This window comes from Portunus trituberculatus, chromosome 39 (genome assembly GCF_017591435.1).
Source record: "Portunus trituberculatus isolate SZX2019 chromosome 39, ASM1759143v1, whole genome shotgun sequence".
NCBI classification, from domain to species: Eukaryota; Metazoa; Arthropoda; class Malacostraca; order Decapoda; family Portunidae; genus Portunus; species Portunus trituberculatus.
Window position 1 is genome coordinate 22,313,589 of NC_059293.1, and position 22,500 is coordinate 22,336,088.

Sequence of the window (22,500 nt, forward strand, 5' to 3'; positions counted from 1 at the left end):
ACACACACGTAATTCTTTGTACCTGGTCATACTATACAATATGTTAACATATATTGCCTTGACAGGTCGCATCCACTACCTGGTCAGTATACTTCTTACGTCTGGCTCACACAAACATTAAAAAGGTGAGTAGCCATCAATATCCATATGGTAGATAATTCAATCTTTCCTTCTTGTGAGTGGCTATATACTTGATAGGAAAGTTTGAAGAGTGCCATCAATGTATCATGGTGATACTTAAGAGATGGAGGGTGGGTGAGAATTGAGATGTCTTCTTAGGTACAGCAATACAAGGCTATTTCATAGACACTGCACATCTTTGCTTGGAACTATAAATATACAATAGATACATACTTATTATGTTTTAAAATAGATGACCGGGTATGGGCATAATGTGTAAACAATTACTTAATGAGGTTGACCATTTTTTTCTTTCCTTTCAGAAAAGAATAGGAGACCTTCATACCCTAATGTCTGACAAGTATCCTCCACCAAAGACAAACAAGGAGAGGCATGCTTTGTTCCCCAAGTCTTTACGTTTCATCACAGTACGGCATCCATTTACCAGGTAGCTTTCATTCTCCACAAAGACTAAATGTTAAAACTGATAACAATTTCAAGTATGTAGGAGACTTTTTAACAAATATCACAATATCAGCTAGACTTCAGCATCAGTGTGCATAATGAATATGAAAAATTTCAAAATAATATTAGTACATTTAGAGGTGATTTTTCCTTAAATTTCTCAGATTAAATTTGGATATTTCTGAACTAAATTTTTGTTTAATGAGAAGCTTTAATAAGTATAATAATAAATCACCCTACATTTCAGACTGCTCTCCGCTTATAGGGACAAAATTGACAATGTGAAACCAAAACCTTTCCAGCCATATTTTCTCGACCTGCAAAGGGCAATAATACAAAAATATAGAGCACCACACAGCAATAACACCGAACCCACTCCAACATTCCCTGAGTTTGTTCAATATGTAATTGATGCAACGGAAAATTTCACAACAGCAAAAGATTGGGCAGAACATGTAAGTTTTTTTAATGTGGACCTTAATTACCTTTTCTCATACCGATTTCTGATATCTCAGCTTAGACATTATAGCATTCCTTTTGTCTAGCTCCACACATCTTGAGATGCAATATCAATAATTAGTACCACTAGCCATGAATAAGATAATCTACAGTGTATTTCCTTATTCCTCTCAATTCCTAGGTATTCAACACTCAGAAAATACAAAGATGTAATACTTATGGTAATATATGCACATTTATTACTGTAAATAGTTTTGGTTGTTAAAATATCAGAAATTATAGAAATGGAGTATGCAGTAAAGCTTAACTATTTTGACACTTTTACAGGTTGTGTGTTGGACACCTTACTGGGTGCAGTGTGCTGTCTGCTCCTCCGATTATCAGGTTGTCATCAAACTGGAGACAATGTACACTGATGTACAGTTCCTGGCTGAAGTTGCTCAGTTAAAAGAAATTCAAAATGTAAAAGAGTGGTTTAATAAGAATAAGAGTCATGGCTCATCACCTTCAGTGATTCCAGATTACTTTGAACAACTAACAAAAAAACAAATCAACTTGCTATACCAGAGATACAAACTAGACTTTGATTTATTTGGATATTCCATTGAAGAATATCTTAGTTATGGTAGAACGTAAACAATGAGATGCAAACAATCCCATGGTTGGAGCATCTTCATAGTGTATACTGTGTATACTGTAGTGTAAAGTGTGTTGAGGGCATAGCAGAGAGAATGAGTGAAGAGACTTTGAGATTTATAATTTGCATAATTTTCTGTGGAATGCTGAAGAAAGTTGGGGTGCATGCATGCATATGCAGCCTTGTGTGGAGGCTAATTCATAGGCAGCTAGGCAAGCCTCATATGAGGAAGAACAGACACAGGATGTTTGAAAATTATGATTATGATAAACATTAATGGTCTTGGGTTTATTACTCGGGTACAATGTTTCTGTACTATGCTGTGATGCAACAATTTTCTGTGGATGTTAAACAACACTAAATAATACAGCCTTTTGTAATCTCTGCATTGCTCTCACCCAATGGAAGTCAATTAACATCAAAATAGGCACGACTTGTTTTTAATTGCTAACAAACAGTTTAGGTGTTATCTTATTGCTAACAAACTGTTTAGATGCTCAATACAAGATATATCTAAACACATATCACTATACATTTACATAAGTAATGTACTGAAGTAATGTACTGGATTCACAGCACATCTTTATATTACCTTCACATTACCTGTAAAGCACTCAGGTTCAAGGTTCAGCCTGAATCCTATTTATACTTTTCTCATGAAAAATTCAACTTATCAGGCTTATAATCAAGTAACATATGTACACACTATGCAAAGATAGCAGAGGAAACTGCCACTCTATACACTGACCATACAGGTGCACAAATAACTGATGAAACTACTATACTATATACTATATATGCTATATACAGGTGTACAAATAAATGATGAAACTGGCACACTATATAATGACCATACAGGTGCACTAATAACTGATAATACTGCCACACTATATACTGACTATAAAGGTGCACAAATAACAGCTGAAACTGCTGCACTACTTATTGACCAAACAGGTGCACTAATATATACTGGTCATCAGGTGCACAAATAACTAATGTAACTGCTGCACTACTTACTGATCATACAGGTGAGTGTTATGAGCATGAAAACACTCAAACACACTTCTGTTTATGAGATGGCATCTTGTAAGCAAAAGGCTTTGATTGGCTCCAGGTGATGAGAAGGGACATGACATTCTAGGAGAAGCTGGTCTTAACACAATTTCCACAAATATCTATACTTCTGGAGGAGGGACAGTCAATGCAGTGCCAGCGAGGGCCAGTGATGGGCTCCATGCCACACCCGTCACACTGCAAATGTGAAAAAATATTAAATCTAATAACCTCAAAATAAATACTACAGAAATTGTAACTAAATGCTGATGGATTCACAGTTCTATTTTTATAATATAAATGTCAAGAATGACTTCCTTCATAAGATACTGTATGGTGCACACATGTATGCATGAACATGCGCACACACACACACACACACACACACACACACACACACACACACACACACACACACACACACACACACACACACACACACACACACACACACGGTAACTCACCCGTCACACTGCAAATGTGAAAAAATATTAAATCTAATAACCTCAAAATAAATACTACAGAAATTGTAACTAAATGCTGATGGATTCACAGTTCTATTTTTATAATATAAATGTCAAGAATGACTTCCTTCATAAGATACTGTATGGTACACACATGTATGCATGAGCATGCACGCACACACACACACACACACACACACACACACACACACACACACACACACACACACACACACGGTAACTCAGTAGTTAGAGCGCTGGCTTCACAAGCCAGAGGACCGGGGTTCGATTCCCCGGCCAGGTGGAGATATTTGGGTGTGTCTCCTTTCACGTGTAGCCCCTGTTCACCTAGCAGTACGGGATGTAAATTGAGGAGTTGTGACCTTGTTGTCCCGGTGTGTGGTGAGTGGTGTGTGCCTGGTCTCAGGCCTATCCGAAGATCGGAAATAATGAGCTCTGAGCTCGTTCCGTAGGGTAACGTCTGGCTGTCTCGTCAGAGACTGCAGCAGATCAAACAGTGAAACACACAAACACACACACACACACACACACACACACACACACACACACACACACACACACACACACACACACACACAAACCCAGGAGGACTATTTGCTGTTACAGGAAGATATGAACAAAATCTACAAGTGGAGTAAGAAGTTGAAATTGGAGTTCAATGAAAAGAAAAGTCACATAATGAAACTAGGAAAGAGTAAGAGAAGACCGGTATGGAACTATCTGATGGGAGAGGAACAAATAGTGAAGACTAAAGAGGAAAAAGATCTAGGAGTGATTACACAGGAAAATCTGAACCCCGAAGAACACATAAGATATTTGGATTAGCATATAAAATACTAACTAATATAAGAGTGGTATTTCAGTTCATGGACAAAGATATGATAAAAAAAAATTATCGCAAGCATGATACATCCCAAGCTGGAATATGCAGCTGTGGTGTGGTCTCCAAGCTCTAAAAAAGATATAAGAAGATTAGAATGGATACAGAAGATTGCTACAAAGATGGTGCCAGAACTAAAGGACCTAACATATGAAGAAAGGCTGAAGGAAGTGGGACTGCCAACCTTACAAGATAGAAGAGAATGAGGAGACCTAATAACAATGTTTAAGATGGTCAATGACATTGAAAAGATAGACAAGGAAGACAGTGTAGTGACATATGAAGATAAAAGAACAAGAGGACATGTAAAGAAGATTAGGACGAGGTAGTGTGTGAAGGATATTGGAAAATACAGTTTTCCACACAGAACAGTGGAAAAGTGGAATGCATTGAGTGATGAAGTTGTTACAGCACATAATGTGCACATCTTTAAAGAGAAATTCAATAAATGGAGACATGGAGAGAGGACACTATGAGCTGTGTTCCAATCCTGTACAATACAACTAGGTAAATACACACACACACACACACACACACACACACACACACACACACACACACGGCCCGGTAGCTCAGTGGTTAGGGCACTGGCTTCACAAGCCAGAGGACCGGGGTTCGATTCCCCGGCCGGGTGGAGATACTTGGGTGTGTCTCCTTTCATGTGTAGCCCCTGTTCACCTAGCAGGGAGTAGGTATGAGATGTAAATCGAGGAGCTGTGACCTTGTTGTCCCGGTGTGTGGTGTGTGCCTGGTCTCAGACCTATCCGAAGATCAGAAATAATGAGCTCTGAGCTCGTTCCGTAGGGTAACGTCTGGCTGTCTCGTCAGAGACTGCAGCAGATCAAACAGTGAATTACGCACACACACACACTTAATCATGAAGAATTACCACATTTCTTGGCCTCAAGGATAGAAAGCAAAGATCCTTACCAATCACAATGTAACTATATCATTTAAGCAACAAACTTGCCTCTCTTACATCAGGGCATCACAGTGGAGAATATCAATAATTTTGTAGTATATAATATATTCAGAAAAAAAAAAAAAAGCTTGTATACCATAGCAAAATGACCAACTCACACAAAAATACAAATTAAAATGATGAGAAGTAAGGGGGAAGGACATTCTTAAGTATGTAACATTACATCCAGTTTTCAATCTGTAGAACAACACCTCTTCAGGATCATCAGCGAGTCTCGGGATACAGGATTTCTTTTTTTTTTGGTGTGTTTTCCATGTTTTCCTTATAATGGAAGAGAGAGAGAGAGAGAGAGAGAGAGAGAGAGAGAGAGAGAGAGAGAGAGAGAGAGAGAGAGAGAGAATGAAGAGGCAGTTACAACAGAAGACTCGCACAAGCGAGTAAGGCAGTGACAAGGCAACACAGTAATAACCCCCAAAGGGACCACTCAAAGGAAGAATTAGTTAACATAACCTGAAATGGCATGCACAGTCCTTGGCTCTTTGGCAGTCTACTAATAAACTGATACATTTTGCTACCATATTGAAATAAATGATGAACTCACAGAATAGCCGTGATGAGCAACAATCCCTGTCTCAGCTTCTTGCTCCTTGAGACGCTTCACTTGCTTTATCCTGAGCAGTTCCTGATACTCCTCAGTGTTGCGTAGCTCGTCAACAATGTCCTCCTCATCCTTTAGGCAAAATACACCACATAACCAACATGTCATGTCAAACTGCCTCTCTCTCTCTCTCTCTCTCTCTCTCTCTCTCTCTCTCTCTCTCTCTCTCTCTCTCTCTCTATATATATATATATATATATATATATATATATATATATATATATATATATATATATATATATATATATATATAGTGTGTGTATGTAATTCACTGTTTGATCTGCTGCAGTCTCTGACGAGACAGCCAGACGTTACCCTACGGAACGAGCTCAGAGCTCATTATTTCCGATCTTGGGATAGGTCTGAGACCAGGCACACACCACACACCGGGACAACAAGGTCACAACTCCTCAATTTACATCCTGTACCTACTCACTGCTAGGTGAACAGGGGCTACACGTGTGAGGAGACACACCCAAATATCTCCACCCGGCTGGGGAATCGAACCCCGGTCATCTGGCTTGCGAAGCCAGCGCTCTATCCACTGAGCTACCGGGCCGTGTGTGTGTGTGTGTGTGTGTGTGTGTATGCTATAGAGTCTGGCCAGATAAAAATATGGAAAAAAGAAAAGATCTGTATAACAAGCTGCTTCCAGACAAAAAATAAACAAGTAGATAAAAAAAAAAGAAAAAAAAAAAGAGCTGGCTAATTAAGTCTACTTGCCCATACCACAATTACACTCCTCAAACTTCAACACAATATAATATTAGATGGAAAATATTAAATTAGTTTCTATCTTAATGATCTGTAAATGTAATTTGAAATACTAGTACTAATCCTTTCCCACCACCATTTACTGAAAAAGCATTCACAAACACCACCACACATAAAGTAGAATACTTAACATCCATAACTCACCGAGACATCATAAGTTGCTGCCTGTGAGCTGTGTGTGCCCTCAAGAGACAGAGTTTTTGGGATGGCATCCTCATACATGTTGAATGCCTTCATAAAGCTGGACACCGGCTTTCTGCCATACCACGGCATGATGTTTTTTCTTTTGGTCTGAAATCAACATTCAATTTTTTTTTTTTGTTAGCAGTGGGAAATTAAAGAATATGTTGTGTACAATTTAGTGAATTAATAAGTCATTCTCCTCATTATACACTATCCAGCACACACTACAGCATATTAACATCATTTACCATAATATTCTGCACTATACTGTACAAGCCTTCTATGATAATTAACAGCTCTAGGAAACTTACGTTCATTTCAACAGCAAAGCATAAAACAATACAGAGAAATCAATTCTCTTGTTTTATTTTCATAAAGAATACCTACCTATTTAAACAAACAGCCAGCAATCACACACAGGATGGCCAAGACAAAGCATCACACATTATTGACAATTTTAGCCATGTTGATTCTGACTAAAAAATGTATTGTAATGAGACAAAGTAAAATACAGAAAGAATATCTCAACAGAAAAGAGTAAGTTGAAGGCCAATATTCAAGTACAGCAGTATCAAAGAAAATCAATGCACATAACAGAGGATTTTAAATCTTTTTCATACCATCATAGAAGTGATATCATCACTTCACACTAAAAATAATAAGAAGAACTGAATCTTTCTATGAAAGATATAAATGTTTTCCTATAAAGAACTTACAATGCTTCTTATGGCCTTTTCCTTGGGGTTTTTGCCAGGAACTGGGAGACCCTCTCGTCTCAGGGCAATGAAGTATTTCTGAACCCTACTCTGCACCTGAAGTGGTGTTCGAGTACCTGGTAGAAAAGATGCAAGAAAGCCATCAAGACACATGAGAAGGTAAGAGCACAAGAAAATGAAAAAAATGCAAGAATCCATCAGGTCTCCATGTGGTAGTCTCTGCATCAATCATACATACTTGTATCAACATATTATCCTCATATCTTCATTCATTTAATCTTTTTCTAAGTTCCCTTATGTCTCACCCCTAGCAATCTGATGACTGAATTTATTCCATTCATCTATCACTCCACTGGAGAACCAATTCCTTCCTCTCTCTCTTTCTTATTCAACTTTATCACCTAAGAAACTGGATTCAACAATTTTTTCTTCTTTTTGGGATTCATTTTAACTCATTTATCCATTGCCTCAATCCCTTAACATAGGCAAACAATAACAATACATTCACACATATACCAAGACTGACTCCATTATGAAATGGAGGGAGCCAAGACAAGACACACAACTTTCAAAATCATACTCATTCAAACCACCTTTAGCCCTTTAGCCCAACAGAGAAATATTCCTGCCTTCATTTTATGGGGATCAGCTTCAAAACTTAGCTGGTTTGGTCCAGAACAAGGCTGCTTCATAATAAATAATTTTATCACACTAATGTGAGATCATTGGTGTGTAGTGCCTCCTTTCTCAGAGGCCACACAGCCTTTTTAATTTCTCACACACTCATATGCTGAGTTAGATCATGCACAATCATTCCAGTATGCTCAAGTGTCAGTCTTCTTCCATTTCAAGCCTCCTTTATGCAATATATTAAGTTTCTATATGTCCTATTGCATGTTCACAACTGTCACACTTAATCTTACCTTCTGCACCTGCCTATAATTCTTTCATGTCCAAACTATCTCAGCACACATTGCTCTGGCTGTCCTGCCAACTCTTTTTATACAAATAGAAATTAACAAATAAATAAGTAAATCAATAAATTAATTAATTAGCAAAATTTCATAACAATTATAATGATAATGATCACAAACAATAATAATAATAATAATAACAACAACAACAAATACGTAAGTAGTGTATACATCAACCTAAGCATGATCATCTTAGATTCCTTACCACATTATCATGAATTCCATATTTTTTTTTGCCATTATTTAAATCCATCAGATATGGAAACTTTACAACATTATTATAATTACTAGATTTCTTATTTTCTACATTTTCTTCAACTTACTCCACATTCTTATGCATTCTTTCTTTACACAACCCACTCTACTAAACTCTCACAGTGCTATTTCATCCAAACTTATAACAATGTTCATTTGTTTTGCTTCCATTTACTGATTCACCTATCATCATCATCATCATCATCATCACTACATCTTTGTCTGAATAATATAAGAAATAACCATCCTGAAAATTCATCAGTTCACTGGGATAAATAAAAGAAACTTACCTATTTCTTTTGAGATCTTGACCCAGCGGTGCCAAGCAATTGGTTCATCAGGGTATTTGATAAGCAGCTCCTCAAGTCTGAAAGATATTCATGTATAAACAACAAGTCCTTTAAGCACAATACCTAAACATTTCATTCCTAATCTAATGTTTGCTCCCTCACTAATTTGTTACAGGGTTATTTTTGCAGGGCATGTCATTGTTGATTATTGTATATAAATTTTGTCCTCCATCTCTGACATGCTGTATGCTCACTCACTAAACTGTTGTAAATTCTATTTAGCTCCACACTTCATTCCTGATTGTTGTAAATATAATTTTAGCCTAAAATCTTGATATTTCACCCCTGATATTATGTATATACTTATGAAACTGTTACAACATAAATCCCAAATAAAAATCAGTACTTTTATGAAATCTTCTACGATGACAAAATCATATATTTCAACTCCATCATAAAACTCACACACAAGCTATAATATTTACTTCAAAGCACACTCTTTATTCCTTCTGAGATAAGTGAATGAGTGACCACAGAATAAATCTGTTAACAAGCACACTGTTTTTTTGTCAAAAGAATCAAACACTTGGTAAGTGTTTTGTCTCATACTTTCGCTGTTCTTCATCGCTCCACATCTGGTTGAAGGTCTGTGGTTTGCTTTCATCATACAGTCTTCCTCGCACCAGTATTTTATTAGCAGCACTTGTTGACTCTTTACTTTCCTGTAATGAGATGTAAATGGTTTGCATGGTGTCATCTTACATTTTCTATTATGTATTTACAAATCAGGGCTGGCCATAAGCTCAGAGGAGCATCAGAGTACTTTGAACCAAATCAATGGGAGGACCTTATGATGGTGTATGGAGCAAGACATGACAACACTAAACAATATGGAAGAAACTATCCACAATTATTAAATGGGAGATACTCATGAGTTGTCCAACTCCAGAAGGGAAAATATGGACTAAAACGATGCAATGATGCACACACCTGAATGGATTGCTGGCTGGCTGACATCTCTTGAATGATCCTCTTCCTGGTCTTTGGTCTCATTCCTTGAGTGATGACATTGAAGTTGTATTTCTCCCAGTTTATCTGTGGAATCTGGAGAACTAATAATATTAGAAAAATCAGCAAATTGGCAATGTTTACAAGAGAATGTACATAGTTTCATTCCACAATTCCTTGACACTTAACAGGCTACAGCATGAGCCCTCTAATACACACTCTAACACACATCACATAATGCAGCTAGCACACTCGGCTCACAACCACATCCGTGATAATTCTGTAAAGTGTCCACGGAAAGTATTGCCTGAAAACTCTAAATGTGGTGTACTTGAATATCATAGAGTGGAGCAAAAGGGTGTCTTTGTTATACATCTGGTATTGCTGTGACCAGTGCAGGAGAGATTGGTGTATGTAAGATGACTAGCCAACCTCAATCATGCAAAAAAGGCCAGAATTTTGGAATGAAAGGCTGAAAATGTGACTACAAAAGAGATTTCAAGACAAACATAATACTAAAGCATCACTGGCCTCTTGGGTGCAGTTGCTCACATTTCCTACCCATCAGATACCTATAAGATAACTAATGTCTGGTTCACCAAAAAACAAAAAGACATCCAAGGTGACTGGCACTCTCATTAACTGTGAAGTAATGATGGATCGGCTTCATAAAAATATCAGTCATCTTGAAGAAAACATTATATTTAGAAGTGAAGAGCACAAAGAAGCAGACATGATGCTACATACATTCATCAATACATTTTAACCTTGGCATTCACTCATATGCCCTGCCTACTACACCTTTTTTTTGGCAGTAACATAGATATCCTGTTTCCGATCATTAAATTGCATTTGAAATACGTACATATTCATTCAAGTTCATGCATCAGTACTTACCTGAACAATTTCCTGAGGGTCTGGCAAATTTAAATTTTCCCCATTCTGTAGAGCCATCACAAATGTTATAGGGTCCTTGAGCACCGACTCACGAGCCTCCTGTAGCCGCTCCACATCCTGGAAAATAGTCATATTTGTGTCTATTATTTCCTACTGGCTACACTTACAAGTCAACACATTATTTATGTATAGGAACACACAAAAATAAGAGTTGGTGTGAGGAGTCACCAGGCCTACACATGGGAGTCCTTGTATGAAACACACCAACTTATCTCCACCTAACATCCCCATCCATAAATCTGTCTTGTCTTTTTAAGGATTCTTAAGAATGAACACAAAAGAATAGGTAATGTATTCTAAGACATTTATATGCATCATTATTGTGGTGTGTGTGTATTGTGTGATTTTCTTTTTTTATATGAGCAATAATATTTTTTTGTGTTATCAAAATAGTTTGTCAATTATCTATCATTTCTTTTCTATACATTTCTTATAGCAGGATAGAGTATTACCAATAGAAGCTTATCTTCACCTTGACTGCCTTGATGCGCTGAGCCTGCAGCTTGACAAGAGCCTTGAGAAGCAGCTGGTAGTCCAGGTTGTCCCTCAGTGCCAGACAATCTGTCTCAAAATAATATTCTCCACATTCCTCTTCATCTTTGGGTAATAAAGTTGGTAGGTAGTCCGAGTCTTCTGACATTCTAGCACTGCTGTCACGAGCTCCACAAGCTTACTGCAACACTGAAATATGTGAAACATTTTTTACATTTATTTATCACTTGTATCATAAATGGAAAGGAAACTGATGAAATGTTCAACAAGGCAATAAGGGAAATTCTCAGAATGCATTGTAAGCCGTATGGTGATTATCCATCTGTGACCCAGTATTGTGCCACTATTATTGTGAGTCTTTTGTCAGCTCTTATAGGCTTTAAAGTCAGTGTCAGGGATGGCTGGTCGTATCATCCGTCAGCACTGTGGCAAGGGAATAGTTTTCCTCAGAATGGTTGGTGTGTAATCTATGTCTGAGCTGGTACCATAAAGTGTGTGTGTGTGTGTGTGTGTGTGTGTGTGTGTGTGTGTGTGTGTGTGTGTGTGTGTGTGTGTGTGTGTGTGTGTGTGTGTGTGTGTGTGTGTGTGTGTGTGTGTGTTTCACTGTTTGATCTGCTGCAGTCTCTGACGAGACAGCCAGATGTTACCCTACGGAATGAGCTCAGACCTCATTATTTCCGATCTTCGGATAGGCCTGAGACCAGGCACACAACACACACCGAGACAACAAGGTCACAACTCCTCAATTCATATCCCGTACCTACTCACTGCTAGGTGAACAGGGGCTACACGTGAAAGGAGACACACCCAAATATCTCCACCCGGCCGGGGAATCGAACCCCGGTCCTCTGGCTTGTGAAGCCAGCCCTCTAACCACTGAGCTACCAGGCATATGATTCACTGTTTGATCTGCTGCAGTCTCTGACGAGACAGCCAGACGTTACCCTACGGAACGAGCTCAGAGCTCATTATTTCCAATCTTCGGACAGGCCTGAGACCAGGCACACAACACACACCGGGACAACAAGGTCACAACTCCTCGATTTACATCCCGTACCTACTCACTGTTAGGTGAACAGGGGCTACACGTGAAAGGAGACACACCCAAATATCTCCACCCGGCCGGGCAATCGAACCCCGGTCCTCTGGCTTGTGATGCCAGCGCTCTAACCACTGAGCTACCGGGGCCGTGTGTATGTATTTTACCTAGTTGTAGTTTTACAGGGCCTGGGCTTTATGCTCGTGTGGCCCCGTCTCCATATCTACACTTATCCAATCTTACTTTAAAAGTGTGCACACTCGTTGCAGACACTACTTCTTCATCTAAACTGTTCCACGTCTCAATACATCTCTGCGGGAAACTATATTTTTTTATATCTCTCAGACATCTTCCCTTTCTCAGCTTTTTACTATGCGATCTTGTGCTTCGGGTGTCATATTCCTCTCTCAGGATCAGTCTCTCATTATCCACTTGGTCCATTCCGTTGATCAATTTATAGACTTGTATCAGGTCTCCTCTCTCCCTTCTTTGTTCCAAGGTTGGTAGATCCATAGCCTTTAGTCTCTCCTCATATGTCATCCCTTCAAGTTCTGGGACCATTCTTGTAGCCATTTTTGTAGCCTCTCAATTTTCTTATGTGTTTCTTTTATGAGGGGTCCACACTACTCCTGCATATTCCAATCTGGGTCTTATTATAGTATTTATCAATTTCTTCATCATTTCTTTGTCCATGTAGTGAAATGCTACTCCAATATTTCTTAGCAAATTATATGTTTCTCTAAAAATTCTATCAATATGGCTTACTGGTTGATTGTGTGTGTGTGTGTGTGTGTGTGTGTGTGTGTGTGTGTGTGTGTGTGTGTGTGTGTGTGTGTGTGTGTGTGTGTGTGTGTGTGTGTGTGTGTGTGTGTAATTCACTGTTTGATCTGCTGCAGTCTCTGACGAGACAGCCAGACGTTACCCTACGGAACGAGCTCAGAGCTCATTATTTCCGATCTTGGGATAGGTCTGAGACCAGGCACACACCACACACCGGGACAACAAGGTCACAACTCCTCGATTTACATCCCGTACCTACTCACTGCTAGGTGAACAGGGGCTACACGTGAAAGGAGACACACCCCCCAAATATCTCCACCCGGCCGGGGAATCGAACACTGGTCATCTGGCTTGTGAAGCCAGCGCTCTAACCACTGAGCTACCGGGCCGTGTGTGTGTGTGTGTGTGTGTGTGTGTGTGTGTGTGTGTGTGTGTGTGTGTGTGTGTGTGTGTGTGTGTGTGTGTGTGTGTGTGGGAGGTGGGAGATGTCTTGGTAGGAAGTGACCTCTGCATCAGTAACTGGGAATAAGAGAAATATAATAGCTGACATGAAAGATGAGATTACGAGTACAATGGTTAACCCTCATACTAATAAAATTGCAAAGGAAAATGTAAGTAATGCTAAGTCCTATGCAGTTATCACAAAGGAAAAAAATCTCTTGGTTGTTAAATCTACTGACAGGGATAGTAATGTAGTCAGCAGGAAATCTGGACTTGCAAAGGTCTATTTCCATTTGTTGATATTTATTGTAAAAGCTTTGTGAAACTAGTGCTTAATGTATTCTGGTTGTCTGTAGCCCAGGTGAATACCCACTCACAATTGATAATGTCATTGAGCATTATCATTTTATACTTCCCCATCCATTATAATATCATTCTTCCATTTCCATCTAGCTTTTGTGTTCCCTTAAATCCCACGTGGCCATTCAAGTCCCAGATTGTAAGGAGTGGATGTTGTAAATTACTTTCTATGCTCTTCTCAACTTCCAGTTTGATAGTACCATTCCTTAGTTTATCATCTACACTAAAGTACGCTATAGTAATATTAACCTCCCATTCCTTAACCCCTTCAGTACTGGGACATATTTTTACCTTCAGATTTGTGTACCATTAGACCATTTTATTGACATTAGGAAGGATGTATGGAGGATAGAAGATTAATGGCCACAGTATTCACTATTTTCACTCCTTCATTACTGGGACACATTTTTACCTTCAGATTTGTGTACCATTAGATCATTTTATTGACATTAAGAAGAGAACATGGAGGGCAGAAGATTAAAAGCCACAGTCTTCACTGTTTTAACCTCTTCATTACTGGGACACATTTTTACCTTCAGATTTGTGTACCATTAGACTATTTTATTGACATTAGCAAGGGTGTATGGAGAGCAGAAGATTAATGGCCACAGTCTTCACTATTTTAATCCCCCCACATGAGTTTGTGAAGCTGTAGAAAATCACCAAATAGTCACCACAAGGAATAGGGAAACACGTCATGCTACTGAAGGGGTTAAGCTGTGCACTACTGTTCCTAACCAACACACACACCCACACATCACCTGATTCCATACATAACCTTAATGACCTTACATATGACTTAAACTCTTTCAAAAGAGGAGTGTCAAGACACCTCTTACGTTAACTGGACCCTCCTTTTAGATTTTTTTGTATTTTCTCTTTCTACTTTCCTCTTAACAGGGCCTGGCAACCAGCAGGATTTTTTTTTTTCCAACACTTTGTTTGCCCTTGGCCAGTGCCCTTGTAATGTAAAAAAAAAAAAAACCTGTTCTTTGTGTTGTCAAATCGCTGTGTTCAGGTTTGCTGTAGTCAACTCGTGTCCCTAAACACATTTGTGAGTCGCTGATTCTACCCTTGACTAACTTTACCGATTAGAGAGAGAGAGAGAGAGAGAGAGAGAGAGAGAAGGGCTTAGTGATATATCTTGCCATAACACTGTCAAGCCACACCATAAGACACCGCCAAGCTCCTCTGAAGTGACGGGTTGTGTGTCTAACCTTCATTAATAGAGTATAATTGAAGGTGTAATTGTTCTTAAGGTTCTAGTGAATGAGGAGAATGAATGCAGGTGTAAATGTGGGAAATGATAAGATAGGTGTGCTCTTGTATGCAGATGATGTTGTAGTCATGAGTGAGTCGGCAGAAGAGCTACAGAGTATGCTTGATGTAGTAGATGGGTATGGAAGAGATTTTGGAGTGAGATTTAGTAGTGAAAAGAGTAAGGTAATGGTTGTGCATAGGTCAGAGGATGAGAGGAACCATGTGTGGAGATTAGGAGTGAATGAGGTGCAGCAGACAGATGAATATAAGTATCTGGGGATGTGGATGAGTCCGGATGGCTGTGTAAAGATTAAGAATGAGAAGATAAGTATGGCAAATCAGTGGGTAGGTCGTCTAGGAAGTGCAGCAAGGATGAGGGCGAGTAAATATGACGTGCTGCGAGAAGTTTGGAAGAGCGTGGCTGTTCCGAGCATCATGTATGGTATGGATGTGATTGCTTGGAATGAGAGTGAACTAGATAAGTTAGAAATAGGGCAGAATAGAGTTGCAAGAATGGCACTTAATGCACCTAGATATGCAGCAGTAGAGGCCCTTAGGGGTGATATGGGTTGGAGCACTTTTAGAGAGAGATATGTGAAAGCGACCCTAAAGTATAAGGCTAGGTTAGAACGAATGAATGATGCAAGGATAGTGAGAAAAGTGTTTCTGTGGAATGTCAGGAGTAGCAAGTGGGGGAAGAGGTGTGTCAGGCTGGTAGCAAAGAGTGGGTTAGTAAGTAGTTGGGTTTTTCAACAGGTAGAAGGAAGACATTTAGAGAGAGACTGGAGTATGATTGTTAGAAATGGAGAAGGTAGAGAATGGGATGTAAGGAAGTGGAAGAGTGAGATTGACAGAGTAGTGAAAGGTGTGGGACTGGATGACTGGAGAAATAGGATGGAGCAAAAGAGTACCTTGGTATGGTATAGAGAGAAAGAGGCCCCAATGTATGAAAAGTGGTATGACGGAAGCCTGGGTGGTGATCTTCTCTTCCGAGCTAGGGCACAGTGCATGGATGTGAATGCAAGGAATTATAGATGGTCAGAGTCCTGCAGCAAAGTGTGCCAGATGTGTGACTTGGGAGAGGATGAGACAGTGGAACATGTGGTGGTGGAGTGTGTGAAGTATGCCAGAGACAGGCATGAGATGATGCAAGTGGTGCTGAGGGAGCTGGGGCATGACAGAGTGGAGATGACAGGAAGGGAATGGATGGTGTTGCTGCTGGGACTGTGTGGGGAGACGAATGAAAGGATGATTGAGGCTGTGAAAGAGTTCCTGGAGAGAATGTGGCGTGCCAGATGCAGGAACTAGTGGTGTGAAAGATGGTGATTGCCCTCTTTGTTGTCTGGTGTTCTTTTGTTCCCTACAGGAGCTGCCGATACAAAGGCCTGACCCAGAAGAAATTCTGCGTCACCTGTACCATCAAGATCAAGATCAAGATCAAGGTCGAACGTCGAGGAGGTAAGACGTGGTGTGTTTTGCTCCCGATTTTTTTTTTTTTTTTTGATTTCGTTCTTTGTTGTTTTAGCAGGATGTACGAGAACGACTGTAAGGTATGCAAAGGTGAGGTGAACAATAGGAGTAACTCCATCGCATGTGAATGTTGTGGAGATTGGTATCACACGCGATGTGTGGGCCTTAAGGAAGCCAGCCAGAAGGTACTGAGGAACGACTTCCTAATAGGCCTATGCCCTGAGTGCCTAGACACTACCAGGGCATGGTGGGAGGAGAAACGGGTAGCAAAGGAAGAAGGAGGCACGGATGGAACAGGGGAAGGCCCTGACCCTAGTAGTCAAGGAGATGTGGAGGTGGAGGGGGGCGCCACAGGTGCGGTGACCCCACAGGAGTCCGACCACTCCTACAGCAACAAGGCTGTAACGGACTCCTGGTAACCGAGGGAAGGGGCAGTGAAGAGGTGATGGTGGAAAAGGACAGCAGTCTGGAGGAGGTAGGTAAGGAGCCAAAGGTACAGGAGGAGGCCAAGGGAGGGGCTAGGAGTAGGAGTGCACTAGATACCCCCAGCCAGACACGGGCCAACAGCAGAGGTACCCAGGAGGCCAATAGTAAGAGAGGGAAGGAGGACCAGGGCAGTGTTGGGAGTAGAGGCAGGAGTGGCAGAGGTAAGGGCCATAGTGAGTCGGCATGGATGGGCATAGGTCGGCAATCCTGGCGACATATCCAGGATGGCAAGCGGCTATGGCTGAAGACAGGGAGCAAAGTTAGGAGGATGTGGCTGTTTGGAGATAGCCTGATGAGAGGAGTAGAGAAAGAGATATACTCCTGTCGAAAGGTGGGTATAGAGTGATGGACAAAAGCAGACCAGGGGCCAATATTCGGGTCATCCGTGAGGCGGTGATGAGCTCCTTCACCAGATGGAGCCTGAAGACCTGGTGGTGGTAGAGGGAGGAGGAAACGGGCTGGAGGATATAGGAGGACGAGAGACAGTGAGAGTGATGGAGGAGATAGTCAGAGTGGTGGAGCGTAAAACACACAGGAGGCCCCTGGTGATGTGTATCCCTAAGAGGAGGGACAAGGAGGGTCAGGTCTTTGGCCGGGAGAGGAGATGGGTGAATGGAAAGGTAGTAGAAAGACTGGAAGACTGGAAATGTGATGGGATGCAGCTGTGGGAGAGGATGGACTGGAGGCAGGTGTGGACACAGGATGGCGTACACATGTCCACTATTGGAAAGGTGTGGGTGGCCTGGAACTTGGTGGAGTGGGCTCAGCGTTGGGAGGAAGGCAGCAGGGAATAGGACAGAATCCAGAGAGAAGGGGCAGGTGTTTGTATGAGAGAGGAGGACAGAAGCGTGAAAGAGAGCAGGTTACCGAGAGAAAGGGAACCTGCGGGAGGAGAGTGGGTAAATGTAAAAGGAAGAGGAGGTACCCACAGGGCGTCAGGATGCATGAGGATTGGGTGTGTGAATGTGAGAGGATGGGGCACTGGCAAGTTTGAGGATTTATGCAAGGAGCTGAATGAATGGAGCTTGGATGTGGTAGGTATCACGGAGACTCACCTGCGGGACGTGGTGCATATGGAAGGAAATGAGTTTGTCATGATAGGGAAAGGGCGTAGAAAACAGGATAAGTTAGGAGGAGGCGTAGCCTTGCTCCACAAAAAGGTGAGGAACCTGAGAGTGGAAGAGCTGGACATAGGAGACAGTGCTGAGAGTGAGGACGTGCTAGCTGTTCGAGTGGAGTGCAGGAGTGAAAGTGGCAGAGCTGAGAGGATAGTCGTAGTGGTAGTGTATATGACAGTGGAAGGCGACAGAGCAGTTAGGAGAATGGCAGAAAATATAGTGTTTTGAAAAAGATTGCAAGAGAGTATGCTGGAGAGAGAGTGATTGTTATGGGAGACATGAATGCCCACATAGGTATGTTAGGTGAACAAATGAACAGGAACGGTGAGATGCTGGATGAGCTTGTGAATGAGGTGAGTTTGGAGAATCTCAATGAGACCCTGGCTGAAGGACGAGTGACTTGGTGTGGGAGGAACCAGGAGTCTGCGATTGACTACATGCTAGTGAATGGGAGAATGCGTGAAGTTGTTGACCGCATGTGGATTGATGAAGATGGGATGATTGACATAGTCTCAGACCATAACATGCTGGTGTTAGAGTGCAAGTTGAATGGAAGAGATGGAACAAATGCCAAGGCCAAGAGGAAAAAGTGGAGATTGAGAGATGTAGGATGGGAGAATTTCCAGGTGGACTTGAGTGAGAGGAGCTGGGAGGATGAAAGTCTAAGCGACGTGGATGAACTGAATGATAGATTTGTAGAAAATGTGAGAAATGCAGCAGTAAGCCAGATAGGGTATGCAAGAACAAGTGCCAGAAAGCATGCATGTAGGCCGTGGTGGAATAATGAGATCAGGGATGCTAGGAAGGAAAGGAAGAGACTGAATAGGGTGTGCAGACAGTTAAGAAAGAGGAGACATGAGAGTGAGGAAGCTGAAAGGGAGTACCTGAATGCATGGGCAGCGTATGTGAGTCAGCAGCGAATGACGAAGCGAAAGATAATGAATGCTAAAGTTACAAGTGAGAGAAGTGTGATTCAGTCCCTTAGAGAGAAAGGTATGGAAGGTGGGCGAGAATGGTATAGATTCCTGAGGGGTGAGGGATGCCTAACAGTGAGAATGTGGAGAGCCTGAAGGTGAATGGGGCAGTGGTGACTGATAAGGAAGAAATGAGAAGGGCAATAAAAGAGTTTTGGGAAGAGATTGGAGGTGTAAGTGAGGTCTTTGATGTGGATGAAGGACATGTGTCACTGGAGAGAAAGGATGCAGATGAGTTGAATGAAAGGATCAGCAGGGAGGAGGTGGAGAAATGTGTGAAGAAGCAGAAGAATGGGAAGGCAGCAGGGCCGGATGAGATACCGTATGAAATGTACAAAATGGAGGAGAAGTAGTGATTGATAGGATGACTGAGTTGTTCAACCAGGTGTGGGAGGAGGAGAGAGTGCCGAGAATGTGGAATGAATGCAGGGTGACCTTGTTGCATAAGGGAGGATATAAGAGTAAGAATGAGTTGAGGAACTACAGGCCGATTGCGTTAGTTAACACAGTAGGCAAAGTGTTCAGTGCGGTGTTGAATGAGAGATTGTGCAAATGGATTGAGAGAGTTGGAGTGTTAGGCGAAGAGCAAAATGGATTCCGAGTGGACAGGAGAGCAGAAGACAATCTGTTTGTAGTGAATGAATTGATTGAGAGAAAGAAAAGGGATGGTAGCAAACTATACTTAGGTTTCCTAGACATAGAGAAAGCATATGATAGGGTAAACAGAGAAATGCTAGGTAGGGTGTTAGAAAAATTGGGTTAAGTGCAAAGATAGTTAACATAGTGAGAAGTATGTATGTGGATACAAGAGCTAAGTATAAACTAGGGATATAGAGACAGACTGGGTGAAGAGTGAAAGAGGAGTTAGGCAGGGTTGCATATTATCACCAACCCTCTTTAGCTTATATACAGAAGAATTGGCTGCTAGAATGAGGAGAATGAATGCAGGTGTAAATGTGGGAAATGATAAGATAGGTGTGCTCTTGTATGCAGATGATGTTGTAGTCATGAGTGAGTCGGCAGAAGAGCTACAGAGTATGCTTGATGTAGTAGATGGGTATGGAAGAGATTTTGGAGTGAGATTTAGTAGTGAAAAGAGTAAGGTAATGGTTGTGCATAGGTCAGAGGATGAGAGGAACCATGTGTGGAGATTAGGAGTGAATGAGGTGCAGCAGACAGATGAATATAAGTATCTGGGGATGTGGATGAGTCCGGATGGCTGTGTAAAGATTAAGAATGAGAAGATAAGTATGGCAAATCAGTGGGTAGGTCGTCTAGGAAGTGCAGCAAGGATGAGGGCGAGTAAATATGACGTGCTGCGAGAAGTTTGGAAGAGCGTGGCTGTTCCGAGCATCATGTATGGTATGGATGTGATTGCTTGGAATGAGAGTGAACTAGATAAGTTAGAAATAGGGCAGAATAGAGTTGCAAGAATGGCACTTAATGCACCTAGATATGCAGCAGTAGAGGCCCTTAGGGGTGATATGGGTTGGAGCACTTTTAGAGAGAGATATGTGAAAGCGACCCTAAAGTATAAGGCTAGGTTAGAACGAATGAATGATGCAAGGATAGTGAGAAAAGTGTTTCTGTGGAATGTCAGGAGTAGCAAGTGGGGGAAGAGGTGTGTCAGGCTGGTAGCAAAGAGTGGGTTAGTAAGTAGTTGGGTTTTTCAACAGGTAGAAGGAAGACATTTAGAGAGAGACTGGAGTATGATTGTTAGAAATGGAGAAGGTAGAGAATGGGATGTAAGGAAGTGGAAGAGTGAGATAGACAGAGTAGTGAAAGGTGTGGGACTGGATGACTGGAGAAATAGGATGGAGCAAAAGAGTACCTTGGTATGGTATAGAGAGAAAGAGGCCCCAATGTATGAAAAGTGGTATGACGGAAGCCTGGGTGGTGATCTTCTCTTCCGAGCTAGGGCACAGTGCATGGATGTGAATGCAAGGAATTATAGATGGTCAGAGTCCTGCAGCAAAGTGTGCCAGATGTGTGACTTGGGAGAGGATGAGACAGTGGAACATGTGGTGGTGGAGTGTGTGAAGTATGCCAGAGACAGGTATGAGATGATGCAAGTGGTGCTGAGGGAGCTGGGGCATGACAGAGTGGAGATGACAGGAAGGGAATGGATGGTGTTGCTGCTGGGACTGTGTGGGAGACGAATGAAAGGATGATTGAGGCTGTGAAAGAGTTCCTGGAGAGAATGTGGCGTGCCAGATGCAGGAACTAGTGGTGTGAAAGATGGTGATTGCCCTCTTTGTTGTCTGGTGTTCTTTATGTTCCCTACAGGAGCTGCCGATACAAAGGCCTGACCCAGAAGAAATTCTGCGTCACCTGTACCATCAAGATCAAGATCAAGACCGGCGCCGCGCTGCCACAACCACCCCCTCTCTTGTGGCAGGGGCCGGCAGGGACGCGCTGGGACGCATCCTCTTCACCGACCCACACAAATACAAGGACGCCATATACAAGAGGTGGACACAGCGGGAAAAGAAGAAAAAAGAACTTCAACATTAGCGGAACAAAGAACGAGAAGAAGTAAGGAGCTTCCGTTGCAACATCTACATCTACATCTACCACTAATGGCCACCGGGATACGTGTCTTATTTAATGATTTCCGAGGCCCCTGGCGGTCATGGAGGGCGGTGAGCAGTGCCTGGTGAGCCCTGTGGCATTGGTGCATGTGTGTGGAGTGCCATTGTGTAGTTATTAGTATTCATATGATTTTTGAGAGGGTAATTGTGTGTGTGTGTGTGGTATTTATTTTAATATTTAATTCATTCTATCGGCTGTGTAAGGGGACTGGCACCGGAGTAGGGCTAGTTTTTATTATTTTTGTTATGTTGAAGAGGTAAACTTGTGTGTGAGAGAGAGAGAGAGTGTCTAGTATTTATTCAATCTATTTGACTCATTCTCTCGGCTCTGTAAGGACTGGCACCGGAGTAGGGCTAGTTTTATTATTTTGTCATTTTTATGTTCCTCCTTAGCCAAGAATCTTAAAGATACAAAAAATAAATCAATAAAAACGGTTTCTCCAGTCCTCTCATGCTAAAATGACCCTAATCTAATTTTTAATCCCCAGGGGTTGTGTGGCTGGCCTGGGGGGTGATGGGGGGCTGGCAGGGGTGATGGGGGCTGGCGTGGGTCACAAGAGGGGGCTTTTCTCCCTTATGCAGTCTTCTCATATGCTAAAATGACCCTAATCTACTTTTTAATCCCCTGGGGTTGTGTGGCTTGCCTGGGGGGT

At 41.6% G+C, this 22,500-nt stretch overlaps 2 protein-coding genes, 1 long non-coding RNA gene and 1 other non-coding gene across 5 annotated transcripts in view; 2 read left to right on the plus strand and 2 right to left on the minus strand.

Annotated features, from left to right (window-relative positions):
• LOC123515525 (carbohydrate sulfotransferase 10-like) overlaps positions 1-2,256 on the plus strand; it is a 6,355-nt gene extending 4,099 nt beyond the window's left edge. Inside the window, exons 3-6 of the mRNA XM_045274229.1 lie at positions 66-125; positions 444-568; positions 833-1,040; positions 1,372-2,256. Of these exons, the coding sequence (XP_045130164.1) occupies positions 66-125; positions 444-568; positions 833-1,040; positions 1,372-1,680 (702 nt within the window). The 3' untranslated portion in view covers positions 1,681-2,256. The remainder of the gene's footprint in view (positions 1-65; positions 126-443; positions 569-832; positions 1,041-1,371) is intronic.
• LOC123515526 (ZZ-type zinc finger-containing protein 3-like) lies at positions 1,955-11,536 on the minus strand. The gene is made up of 9 exons (XM_045274230.1): positions 11,309-11,536; positions 10,777-10,893; positions 9,862-9,975; positions 9,481-9,593; positions 8,872-8,948; positions 7,353-7,468; positions 6,598-6,744; positions 5,623-5,751; positions 1,955-2,932 (listed from the first exon to the last, which is right to left on the minus strand). Exons 1-9 carry the CDS (start codon positions 11,474-11,476, stop codon positions 2,819-2,821), a joined length of 1,095 nt encoding a protein of 364 aa, XP_045130165.1. The 5' UTR covers positions 11,477-11,536; the 3' UTR covers positions 1,955-2,818.
• Positions 6,165-6,238, minus strand: Trnaa-cgc. Its single transcript has one exon. It is a non-coding gene; the product is annotated as a tRNA-Ala (tRNA).
• A 10,107-nt stretch (positions 11,537-21,643) lies between the features above and the next one.
• Positions 21,644-22,500, plus strand: part of LOC123515483 — a 2,698-nt gene continuing 1,841 nt past the window's right edge. The window contains exon 1 of one of the 2 annotated variants that reach the window (XR_006677882.1): positions 21,644-21,912. This is a non-coding gene — a long non-coding RNA (uncharacterized LOC123515483). The remainder of the gene's footprint in view (positions 21,913-22,500) is intronic. The other variant, XR_006677883.1, reaches the window with a different exon arrangement.

What these genes read in the sequence shown, in the direction of transcription:
- LOC123515526 (XM_045274230.1), bottom strand. Translation starts at nt 11,476, where the DNA reads ATGTCAGAAGACTCGGACTACCTACCAACTTTATTACCCAAAGATGAA. An exon ending in AGCGCATCAAGGCAGTCAAG is followed by an intron (nt 10,894 to 11,308) that starts GTGAAGATAAGC and finishes ACTATTTTCCAG; the next exon opens with GATGTGGAGCGGCTACAGGA. An exon ending in CAAGATCTCAAAAGAAATAG is followed by an intron (nt 7,469 to 8,871) that starts GTAAGTTTCTTT and finishes CTTTTCTACCAG; the next exon opens with GTACTCGAACACCACTTCAG.